This window comes from Crassostrea angulata, chromosome 5, assembly GCF_025612915.1.
Source record: "Crassostrea angulata isolate pt1a10 chromosome 5, ASM2561291v2, whole genome shotgun sequence".
Lineage (NCBI taxonomy): Eukaryota > Metazoa > Mollusca > Bivalvia > Ostreida > Ostreidae > Magallana > Magallana angulata.
Genome location: NC_069115.1, coordinates 11934503 through 11946500, shown reverse-complemented (window position 1 = coordinate 11946500; position 11998 = coordinate 11934503). Strand labels below are relative to the sequence as shown.

Genomic DNA, 11998 nt, shown 5'->3' with positions numbered 1-11998 from the left:
ATCTCGGAAAGAACCTCCTGCCATAAGTCTTCGATGTTTTTTTCCCAATGGAGTTCTCTTAATCGGTCCTCGACCTCAGCATCACCGACTAAACCATTCGCTGCGGCAAATAGCTGAACAATATCTGGATCCTCCAATGAGTCCAAGATTTCTTTTAACAAACTACCAGCCGCCATTCTCTAAATTACACACACACAAAAAAATTAAAACTTTTTTTTATAATAATCTTACCCATGAAAATGATTCTTAAAAAAAATTAATCAAAAACAATATGTACATACATACTGTTTACTATAAATTTTCATAAGTTCATAAATAGTTTCATTATTTATCATTTTCAGGGATCTCTGATTGCTTTTTAATCTGTATTCCAATTTAAAACCTTTTTTATATAATCTTATCCATGAAAATGATGTTAAAAAAATTAATCAAAAACAATATGTACATACATACTGTTTACTATAAACTTTCATTATTTCATAAATAATTTTGATTATTTTCATGGATCTCTGATTGCTTTTTTATCCTGTATTCCAATCACTTACTACTTGTTACTTTTAATTATTCAGCATTCCTTTATGATAAAACAATAACACAGAAACTATCAACTTTTAAAAACTTTAATTGTAATTTGCTAACAACAATAATAAAATACAACCCGAAAAAAATCATAATTCAGTAACAACAAAGGTATAATCTCAACCAATGGAAAAAAAAAGGCATGTATACAAAGCACCAGTTTAATCTCAACCAATGTTAAAAAAATAAAGCATGTATAAAAATCATCTGAGTAATCAATAAAATACTTGTCAAAATGTTAATCAATACCAAACATTATCTATGAAAGGCAAAAAAAAAACGATAATCACAGCTTCGATTACATATTACAAATATTGATTAAATCATCAAATACCACAATGAACATTGATTTAAAATCACACAAAAAAAGACAAGAAATATCATATAGTGATATACAAGTACATAAATACTTTTCATGTACTGAATACTGAATACTTTTTATGGCATAACTGAATAAAAAAAAAGGCTCTGGGCCAAAAAATAAAATTAAAAATATCCCACTTACTGACATAAAACTCAACCTCATTTTCTCTGAAAATTTTCTTAGCAAAACAAAAAAAAAAAACCTCCACTTGAACTATCTTAACATCATTTTCTGTAAATTTGGTCTTACATGCAAAATGACATCTGTTTAATTTACAACGTAAACACCCCTTTTTCTCTCTCTGTTTGTCCAAAGAAAAAACTAACTCACTCACAGAAATTAAACTCGTCCTCATTTCTCTGAAAATCTCTAAGCAAAAAACAACCACATGCAGCATCTTAAACGTCAGTTCTGTAATGTTCCCCTACATAGAAAAAAACCAGTAATTTACAACTTAAGGACAGATGATACGAACACAATTTTTATCTGCAAAAGAGTTATTTATCATGTCATTAGTATGTAAAAATAAATTGCACAGGGATATTTCATCCCCTTAACTTCAAATTTACGAAATTTTATATTTTTTTTCTCCTAAAATACAAAACAGGTGTCAACTTTTGTTTGTATCATCTGTCATTAAATATTTATTAATTTTTTTTTTACATCTCTCTCTCTCTCTCTTGATCAATACTTTTTTTTTTCAAAAGAATAACACACCAAAAACAAAACTCGACCCCTACATGTATCTCTGAAAAAAAGAACACTGAAACTATCTTAAACATTAATTCTCTAATTCTATCTTGCATGGGAAATCACTTTAATTTCCTTTTAGCTTACAACTTAAATAAAACTTTGCCCTTTGCCTTTGATCTTGTGTTTTTCGCTGGTGGACTTACAAGTACAGTTGTCGAGGACGGTGTTGAGAGTGTAGCTGACTGCAGAGGGGTGTCATAAAATGATGATGATGGGGTTGCAATGGAATGTGATGGTGTGTTAGTGGTTGGGATTGCGACACTTGGCTGGGTGTCTGCGGAAGTTGGCTGGGTGTCTGCGGAAGTTGCGGAAGTTGCCTGGGTGTCTGCGGAAGTTGCCTGGGTGTCTGCGGAAGTTGTCTGGGTGTCTGCGGAAGTTGGCTGGGTGTCTGGTAGTGGTTGGGACTCTACATTACACTGATTGCATGGGTGAAAGGTCTTTACCAGGTATTTTTTCAAAATTATAAGGATGATGGCTAAGGTGCAGGTGATAGCCCAGGCTAAAAACCCTAAGAAATCACAAATAGATTTTAAAATAAATGAACAAATACAGAAATTATTCAAACAACGATTCATAATGATGATATACATAGTGTGTGTACTTGATCAACTTAACATTTTCTCAAGGCATAACAAATCTAAACTTTTTTTTTTAAATTCATCTCCCAATTAAATCTCTGAGACATCAAATATGGAATCATAATCATTGTCTGAAGTAGAAGTAATAGCTTTTCTTCCTGTTCAGATGATTTATGGATTTTCCGTCTTTTAAATTTTCATTTTCTAAATGTCGTTTTGTTCGTTTTAGATTTTAATTGTATCTTTGATGGAAATAAATATACCTATCAAAGTACAAATTCCTACATTAATACACAAAAGAACTATTATATGCTGACCTGTTGCTGAGGGTACGTCAAATATCTCATCATGGGATTCTAATGCAAAAACAAATAATTATATGAATACCATGGTATCTTTTTTTTTTTTTTAAAGTCTTTTTTTTTTTTTTAAAAACTTTAATATACGTACATTATAAATGAAACACTAACCCTTAAAAGAGAGGTTGGATGAACGATTCTTGGTTCTCGAGAAAATTGTATGGGTCCCAGTTGTTGGAGTTGTACGGGTCCCTGTTGGAGTTGTACGGGTCCCTGTTGGAGTTGTACGGGTCTCTGTTGGAGTTGTACGGGTCCCTGTTGGAGTTGTACGGGTCCCTGTTGGAGTTGTACGGGTCTCTGTTGGAGTTGTACGGGTCCCAGTTGTAGTAGTAGAGACCTGGGGTTCTGTGAAGAAACATTGTAAAATCTGGTATTAATCTAGTATTAATCTAGTTAGAATAATCTAATGTGTCTAGGGACAAGCCCTCACCACAGTTAGAATACCACCGTAGCAAACAAATTGCAGACCACCGGATTTTCACTGAAAATAACTTATAAATTAATCATAGCAAACCTTTTTGGGGCTGCGTAAGTATTTAAACCTAAAGTTTAATCAAAATAAAGACGAAAATTCAAAACAAATTTCCCCAGCTTTTTTTCTCGCTTCATGTTTACATTCGGAACTCTCTCGATTGTTCATAGTAAATGCACCACTTTGCTACATTGTAAAAACAAGGAACGCATTCTATCGTTAAACCGGGTCCAGAGGACATTATAGAACATTCTACAAACTAAATCACTGAATTACCGGAAATATATATATAATATATTAAAAAACGAAATTCAAGCGACTTATGAGATGACCCCCACATTCCATAGTAAAATTTCAATCCTTTCTATTGGGTCTACTTTAGTCACGTGATTAGTCTTTCCCACGGTGCCTTCCAACTTTTGCAATTCATTAGTAAAAGCACCTTAGCGGATCAAGTAAGATGAAGTAAGAGGGGTTGATATTTAAACAAAAATATATACTCACGATGGCAGATTTTTCCGTGCCTGTCCGTTATTAAAGGCAGTCGTTCGTCGCCCCATCCGTGAACCCTAACAGTAACAGCACATGTAAACAAACGGATTTTCCTTGCAGGCTCGAGTTCATCCTTTATTAATCGCACGCATGTAGTCGAATCTGTACAAATGTACATCCCGTGCACTCCTGTACACGGAGGACATGGTAAAACGGTTCCGCAAACTATACTTAATGGAAATAACCAGACAATGATCGCGATCTTCTTCATTCTCACGCCTTGATTTCTCCAATGCCGCGAAAATTGCACGAGATTCGTACCCGGATCATTATCATGTGATCAAAATGTAACCTTATTTGGTAAATTATACTCTAACATGAGGGCGCGACAATACAGCTCTAACATGAGGGCGCGACAATACAGATCATTTAGAGAGTGGCGCCACTTTTTTAAACTGGATGACAGAAATGTTAGAGTGACTAAGATTAGTAATTAGATTAAGTTGTTTTTAAATTAGCCAAACAGACCCATATATATTGTTCTAAATCTATGAAAACAACTTTAAACTGGAAAGTGATCTAAACTGAAAAATCTGCACGTGCAGTTTGATAATACTCGTCACATGATTAAAAATTGACTCGATGAATGATTGATGCTTTGCATTATACATGCAATGTCTGTTGTTTTAATGGTAATAGTCCCATTGTATATGTGAACACAATAGTTAACAAACAAACAAACAAAAATAATGGTATAGAATATGAAAAAGTAATTCCGGACAGAAATAAAGACTCGGCCAGGTTTTACAATAAGTGATACATTAATAAATGAAAAGAACTTTGAATGCACACAACTTTTATTTTTCTTTGAGGTTAACGTTATCTCAACATTACAAGTTTTAAAAAAGAGGCTAGTATATTATATCAGAGGCTGTAAAATTAGACCATGTTGTAAAATAAATGTGTCGTTTCACGGTAGCTCGGTCTTTAAAACCCCCTTTTGATCAGAATAAAGACGTTATCAGAACCCGCATACCAGGTTGCAATAATTGGCTCGAAAAACATTTTTGATGGTACAGAGTGTATATGGTTGATTCGTATAAATAACAATTTCTATCGAATTATGCATATATCATTGTACACTACAAATGCAATCATGAGAAATATTATAAGACCGTAGTAAGTATTGCAATATTTATGTACATATTTTCACTATTTCATTTCCAACCGCAAATGAGCATATGATGTGGCCTTACACAACATACTTTGTACTTGTATATACACGTTATGAATACTGGTTTAAAGTACTTGTCTTCATTCCCTTATTTAAATGAAAAAATAATTGTTAGGTGATTTTTTTTTTAAACGGTTAAAAGGTAGATTTAGATCAATCCACAGTATCTTATCTCATCCCTTTATTTGATCAAACTACTAATTGCAATTTCATTTAAAGTTGGAATATTACTGAACAAATTAGTAAAGGACGCATTGTCCGTTAATAAAAGTACTAATATTAGGTCAGGTCGGGATACGTTAATTGCACCATCGTCACGCATGTGTGAGATGAAACATTTTAGATAGATATAGAGATTGAATAAATTTGCATCTACTCAGTAAAACGAGGTCAGGTCGTGTTAGTCTACTTTTGCGCATCTAACCACGCAAGTATGTCATGATATAGAGCGGTGTTTTTAAATTGGAATTTTGACACTGTTCCCACCCTCAGCAGCTGGCTCTTGGGCTTTCCCACCCTAATTTTTTTTTTTAAAAACGCGGTTAATTATCTAATTCAAATTTTCTAAAGTGCCTAATGCCACGTTCACAGTTTTGGTAAAGTATAAATAAGGGGTTGTTAAAAACTGAATTATCATCATTGACAAACTATCGGACAATATGGCAGAAGCATTCCTTGAATTTCTGTAAGTAAAAATATTCCTTTTTTAAAAAAAAATAATTCCTTAATTTTTTTTTCGAAACTTGTTTCATTTTTTACAAGTTCATTAATTGTAAAGCTTAAGAGTTTAAGAATAAAAATTTCTTTTCACAATTTTAAAACCCCTAAATGGTTTGTGATTAGTGAACGAAACATAACAAAGTAAACGGTATTTCACAAGTTATAAACTGAGTAGGCATAGATTCGTTCATTTCATTATTACAAATTTTAAGGCTATTTTATGCATTATTATTTAAACGCCTAACATTTTGTACGAAAGTAATATAAAACATGGTAGGGTGTAACACCTTTGTTTATTTTCTCTATTACTGTATTTTTTTTTTACAGGGACGCCACAAACTCATTCAATGAGTTTGAAGAAATGTGGTTAAAGATGGGGGAGGAGTTGGAGTTAGAAGTCCTGCCAAAGGGGCGAGTTCAACAGCTTTTGTTAGAGTTATCTTTCTTCGGCTTGGTTTTATATGGTTTTAATTGAACTCAGAAAGTGTGTAAAGGCCTTCCACTCCTACCCCAAAAGTAAAAATAACTGCTTTTAGAACAAGTGAATGCAAACCGAAACAATTCTACTTTAAATTTTAGAATTGAAATGAGTTTAGAACCAATTTAAATTTTCCAATCAATTTTGCATCATTACACCTTTTAATGATAATAAAATAAAATTAAAAATATAAAAGAAAAAACCGTAAGTGTGTATGTATCTTATTTTCACATTTTTTTTCTCACTCTTTTACTAAAGCTGTACTCCACCCCCTCCATCTCCAGACTACCATTCCACATTGAGCACATTTGGCACGAAAAATGAGTCATTAAAAAGGTAAAAATTGGATTCTTGTGCAACGCGTAATGTACCAAAAGGTGTTATATGTGTATTTAATAACTTTTTTTTTTTAAAAAGAATCTTTAGTCATTACATTTTCATATTGTTTAATTTCTAAACTATTAGCAAATTGATTTTTATAAAAAAAATTACAAATTTGGACTTTAAAAAAAAGCATATTTAAATAAGTTAGATAATTTAGTTTTTAACCATATTAAAAAGTTAGTGTCTTTCACGCTCTCTCTCTCTCTCTCGATCTCTTTAGACCTCTAAGTCCTACACCAGAGAGCGACGCCTTTTCACCAGTTGCCAGCTACTCGCCGGCCCTGGATTCATGTAGTGCCTTTACGCCAGTGACACGTACCATTAGTCAGGCCGAAGACTCTATTCTGACTACTTTAAGGTAATAAATGTTTAAACACATTATTTACATTACCGTCTTATTGGTTACCATCGATGTTAATTCTTTACAAAACGGTTCTAAAAAAATGTGATCGCATTACTTTTGCTAAACTCTTTGTTATAAAAGATGTGTGTTATTACAACTCGCAAATCAATTATCACCAAATGGGGCATATCAATCAATTCAATGTGACATTCTGTAACTAAAGTTGATTCTGTTTCATTAACAGGCGAACAAACCAGGACAAGATTCAAAAATTGGAAAAAAGGATGAAGGAAAAAACCCAGGAGGATGTCTTGCTAGAACAAGTAAACGTGTTAAAAACCCTCCTGGCCAGAGTGACAGTAGACGTCGATCAAATGAAAATTATCATAAACTTTTTAGAAGACAAGTTGTCGAAAGGAGATAACAGAACCTCGGCTAAAAGGGTCGCGTTTACAACGCTCTAGTTCTGTAAAGGTGTTCAAGCTTGTGATATTGTACATGTACTATCTCTGTTGTCTTTAAGTTTCCTGATAACAAAAAGACCTAGAGAATCTCAAAACTTTGTAAAAAGTATAACGATAGTTTACTTACTGTAAAGGGTTGAGGAATGGTTCTACCTCTGTTGCAAATAAAAAAGTGAAGTAAAGAAATGCTTCAAATTTTGCACCTTTTATACTCAAATTTTTGTTTATATAATAAAGGACTGACCCTACGAAAAACTGTGTTCTAAAACCATGCCCGGATACAATATTTTGGTAATTCTAATTTTAACAATATTTTACACTGTTGCTGTGGTTACAGATGACTAATGTGACCCTTATAGTAGATATTTATGGCATCATCCTTCAACGGTTGCTATGCGAACTAAGGTGACCCTGATAGCATATATTTATATTAACATTCTTCAACTGTTGCTATGTGAACTAAGGTGACCCTGATAGCACATAGTGACCCTGATAGCATATATTTGTTGCTAACTAAGGTGACTTTATTGACTGTAGAATCCTTGATTGTAGACTCCCCCTGAACCCATGACGTCATCCTGACTGTAGACTCACCCTTGACTGTAAACCACCCCCTGACTGTAGACTCACCCTTGACTGTAAACCACCCCCTGACTGTAGACTCCCCCCTGACTGCAGACTCCCCCTTTGACCTCGTTTATGGGGAAAACCCATGACGTCATCCTGACTGTAGAGTGACTGCACTCTGTCCTACTTACTACTCGGAGGTTCCGTGAGTTTTAATAGCATCAATTCTCGAATTTGATGTGCTATGACAGTGATCCAGGATGTTATGTCCCTTTTGGGTTTTTGTAGAATTTTCGACAAACCTCGCACCACATATTTTTTCACTCTCATCGCATTTGAGCCATGATCTACCCACCTGCCAATGTTTGTAGAAAGCACAATGTCTTGCTTCGTCTTCTTACCTTTTTCTTTTTTCCGTTTTGCCCTTTCCATCAGTTTTGCACTTTTTAAAAATACTCTCTGCAGTTAAATACGTCAGCATGGCAGATGTACACAATGACAAACAGTAAGATTTGGTATATATCGTTACACAATACAAAATATGTTCAAGATTTACTTTAATGTTGAAATTAATAACTATATTGAACAAAGTTAGTGTAAAAACATAACTTTGAAATTATTTATTCTATTTTTTTTTTATTCCGATTCAATAATAATAAGTAATCGGAAATTTAAACATAGAAAAAATCTTTATCGTCACAGACATGGAAGATTCCATCATCAATGCCCTGTAACAACCTGTGGAAGAACTTTTGAAAGAAAATATGCATTAACTCAACATTTAAAAACGGCTTATTGCCGTCATTATAAAGATCCAGTATTTGTTTCTGTTACCAATGATCTATATTCAGATACTTGTGACGAAAATAGAAATGACTTTGAAGAATGTTTAAACTATCCCTATTCACCTGTAAGTGAAATATCCTTAACATCTTTACAAGAAACAATGGACCGAGTTCAGTCTCGGAACGAAAACTATATGAATGAAGAAGAATATACCCTGAACCTAGAAAATGATGAAGACGATGAATATATCCTGAACCTAGAAGATGATGAAGATACTCTGCACCAAGAAAAAGAAGACGTGATGATTCAAGAGTGTAATATAGTACAATCAGATAGTTCATCAGATGTTCCTCATACTAGTGAAGTAGACACTCGTGAACTAATGCGTATCAATTTGACTTTAAAGATATTTCAACAGCCTTGTGTGGACGGGCACCAATCGATAGAAAGAGAAACTGAAATAAGTTACAGTAAAGGACTTGTAACTGAAGAAGTTGGCTTCTCCGCCGTAGCCGAAAACATTCTCAATGAAGTACCGGAACAGATGGAAAATGTAAGAAATCGTTTTGTATCCGCAGAAAATATTCGAGTATTTCGATTAATTGGATTATTATTTTGGACTTATTTTCGTGAATTGACAGTTAAAATTGTTACTAGTCCTATGAACAGTTAAAGATATTATTTTACTATTGTATAATTGATGTTTTATTGTTTGATTCGTTTGTGCGCTTCTTTTAATAGATTTTTATGTGAAATAGAATCATTTATTAGTAGTACTGAGATAAACAAATTAAGGTAGTGGGTAGAGAATTTCATCGTTTATTCGTTAATTTGTGAGGTGTATATACTTACTGTTTAAGTAGTTTAGTGGAGTTTTTTTTTATTATTTCTAATAGTGTATTCTTGGTGGTAGTTTTTTGTAGTGGTACTTTACAGTTATAGTAGTCATAAACTGAGGACAGTTTATTATTTATATTAAAAATGAGGGGAAGGAATGATGAGGGGTAAATTTGAGTGCATTAGTAAGTAGTGATTTATATAGAGTTAGAAATTACTGTTCTTTATCAGGAAAACCTTGGATTGCTGATCAAGGATCCAAACAATCCAGGAAAGTTCGACTCTGTCTTTGTGGACAAGATTAGAGAAAGACAAGCGATCATTCTAGCAGAGTCGTCTAAGAAACCTGCAATGACCTTGCTGAACTCAATTCTCGTTTGTGTCTTCAAAGATGAAGAACTTGCAAGCTCATCTAGGCTGGGACTAAGGAGAAGTGGAGATGACAAAAAGCCACCACTTAATAAATTAAAAGTTGATGCAGTCAGAGGTCTGTATTCATATAATAATTTAATGTGCATTTGTTTGGCAGCAATTGTCATGTAAAACAACATTAATAAGTATTCATTTTGTCTTTATGCAGGATACATCACACGCTACTGCAAAAAAATCAGTGGGAAGAACTCTCCGTCACAGACTTTAATACAGTAGTGACCAACAAGGTGACCAATAAAAGAAACACACTGTACACATCACCAGAATTCAAACAATCCAGGACTTTGTCCGCATCTTTTTCCAAAAACCAGAAACGTCAATTGACCAGCTCGACTATAACTGGTGAACAGTAAACCCAAGTATGAGACTTGATTCAAGCGACTATGTATGTGATAAATATACACATATTCTGCAAATTTGAATTAATCATTTGTGAAAGAATTTTATTGTTATTCCCAGGGTTTTTCCTATATATAATCATTGGGATGGTTAAATGTTCAGTTGGAATAATTTGTAATTTTGTAAGTATATGTTTGCATGTGCATGCAGAAATGTTTACACATATGGAAATTAATTGTCAAGGAAGGCAATATATAATAAATAATAATAAACGAAAGTGGCTTTTTAAAACATGTCCATTGACTATGCCTTATAGAGAGTAGTTGGGATTTAGTGACATTATTTGGCATTTAAAAAACTTGTAGAACCTCTGGCAATGTCATTTTTGTTTTACAGTGTACTAATTTTGAAATCGAGTAAGTGGTACAGTGGTAACAATTTATTTTTAAGGTTCAGTAGATTCGTGACCTCTTAATCTATAGTGAAGGAACTGAATAACATATCAAAATAATTTGTCATTAGCATGAATATATTTCAAAAATATATTTATTTACAAAGTGGTCAACTTATCAAGTTGTATATATTTTTGCATATATTGTAGAATTTAGATTGTTGATATAATGTACCTTTGTCTTGTAAAATACACCGTCCCAGTAAATTTGCTTCGAATGTGTGCATTTTGTAATAAAACAAATTGTTGTTTATACTTTTTTGCTTAATTGTGATAACTTTAGGAAATTTGCTATTGAATGTATTTAATTGATGCAGATTTTATAGCAGTTCATAAACAGTTATTTTGATGGATGTATAAAATAACTGCTTATGGAATGCTAGTTTTTGACAGTTAACAGAGCAGTTCTTAAACAGTTTTATTATACTTTCATGTTAAATACTGATATCTAATTGGTTTAGACGCAGTTGGTAATCCGTTCTATTACACTCAGCAACACTTAGCAACATACTGGGCAACGGGTAACACAACGAATTGTTACATGCGCGTAAATTATGCGCGTACTGATCCCCGTAGAATTCACTTCATTTCTATATAAAATCAGTAAAAAAAAATGATTATCTCGGGGGGTCAATTTTGTTATTATATATATCTATATATCTTGTTTATAATCTTGGTGATTGCATACGTACATGTGTAAATATATACATATTACATGTTCTTGCCTTGTGTGAAAATTTGTGGGAATTTTGTTTTTGTTCCCCAGTCTCCTTGATTTTGTGTCCGGGCACCGGTCGTTTTCAAAGTGACAACTACAAAGCTTCTGGTATTCTGATGGCGTCCACTTCGTTCTCGTGCCACTTTCGTAAACAACTTCTCGTTTGCATGCATTGGTCCACCTTTGAAAATATTCTGGGTCGTCGGGAAATGTGAGGAATGTACAAGTTGCCCCGTCGGCACGGTGGTGGTTGCAGCCGTATGCAACACAAAAGTCATTTTTGCCCATTTCGAAAACAGTATCTAATGACGCTTTACCCCTGACCTCGCTTGACCCCAACATCCGCCGCATGGATTATCGGAATTGTACAAGTCGAGAATGTCCAAAACACCAGTAAAGTTTTTTTATTTAAAGTGATTTTTTTAATCTGCTACATTGTAATCGAACATTAATAAACAGTTGTGAACTAATGATAAGACACTTGGGTTTCAGAATACATGTATATCTTTAAAATATGATTTACCTATCACATAACATTTTATTGTCCTTAAAGCACAAATTCTATAAATAAATTTGTGTAATAATAAATCACTAAAATTGGGTTTTCTTTATGGTTAATGTATTAATTTTTTTTTGTAAGTTTATATC

General features: G+C 33.3%; 1 protein-coding gene across 1 annotated transcript; it reads left to right on the top strand.

The window, feature by feature from the left end:
* Positions 1-5912: 5912 nt before the first annotated feature.
* LOC128186368 (uncharacterized) lies at positions 5913-7520 on the top strand. The gene is made up of 4 exons (XM_052856170.1): positions 5913-5962; positions 6288-6365; positions 6634-6771; positions 7001-7520. Exons 1-4 carry the CDS (start codon positions 5913-5915, stop codon positions 7218-7220), a joined length of 486 nt encoding a protein of 161 aa, XP_052712130.1. The 3' UTR covers positions 7221-7520.
* Positions 7521-11998: the final 4478 nt, after the last annotated feature.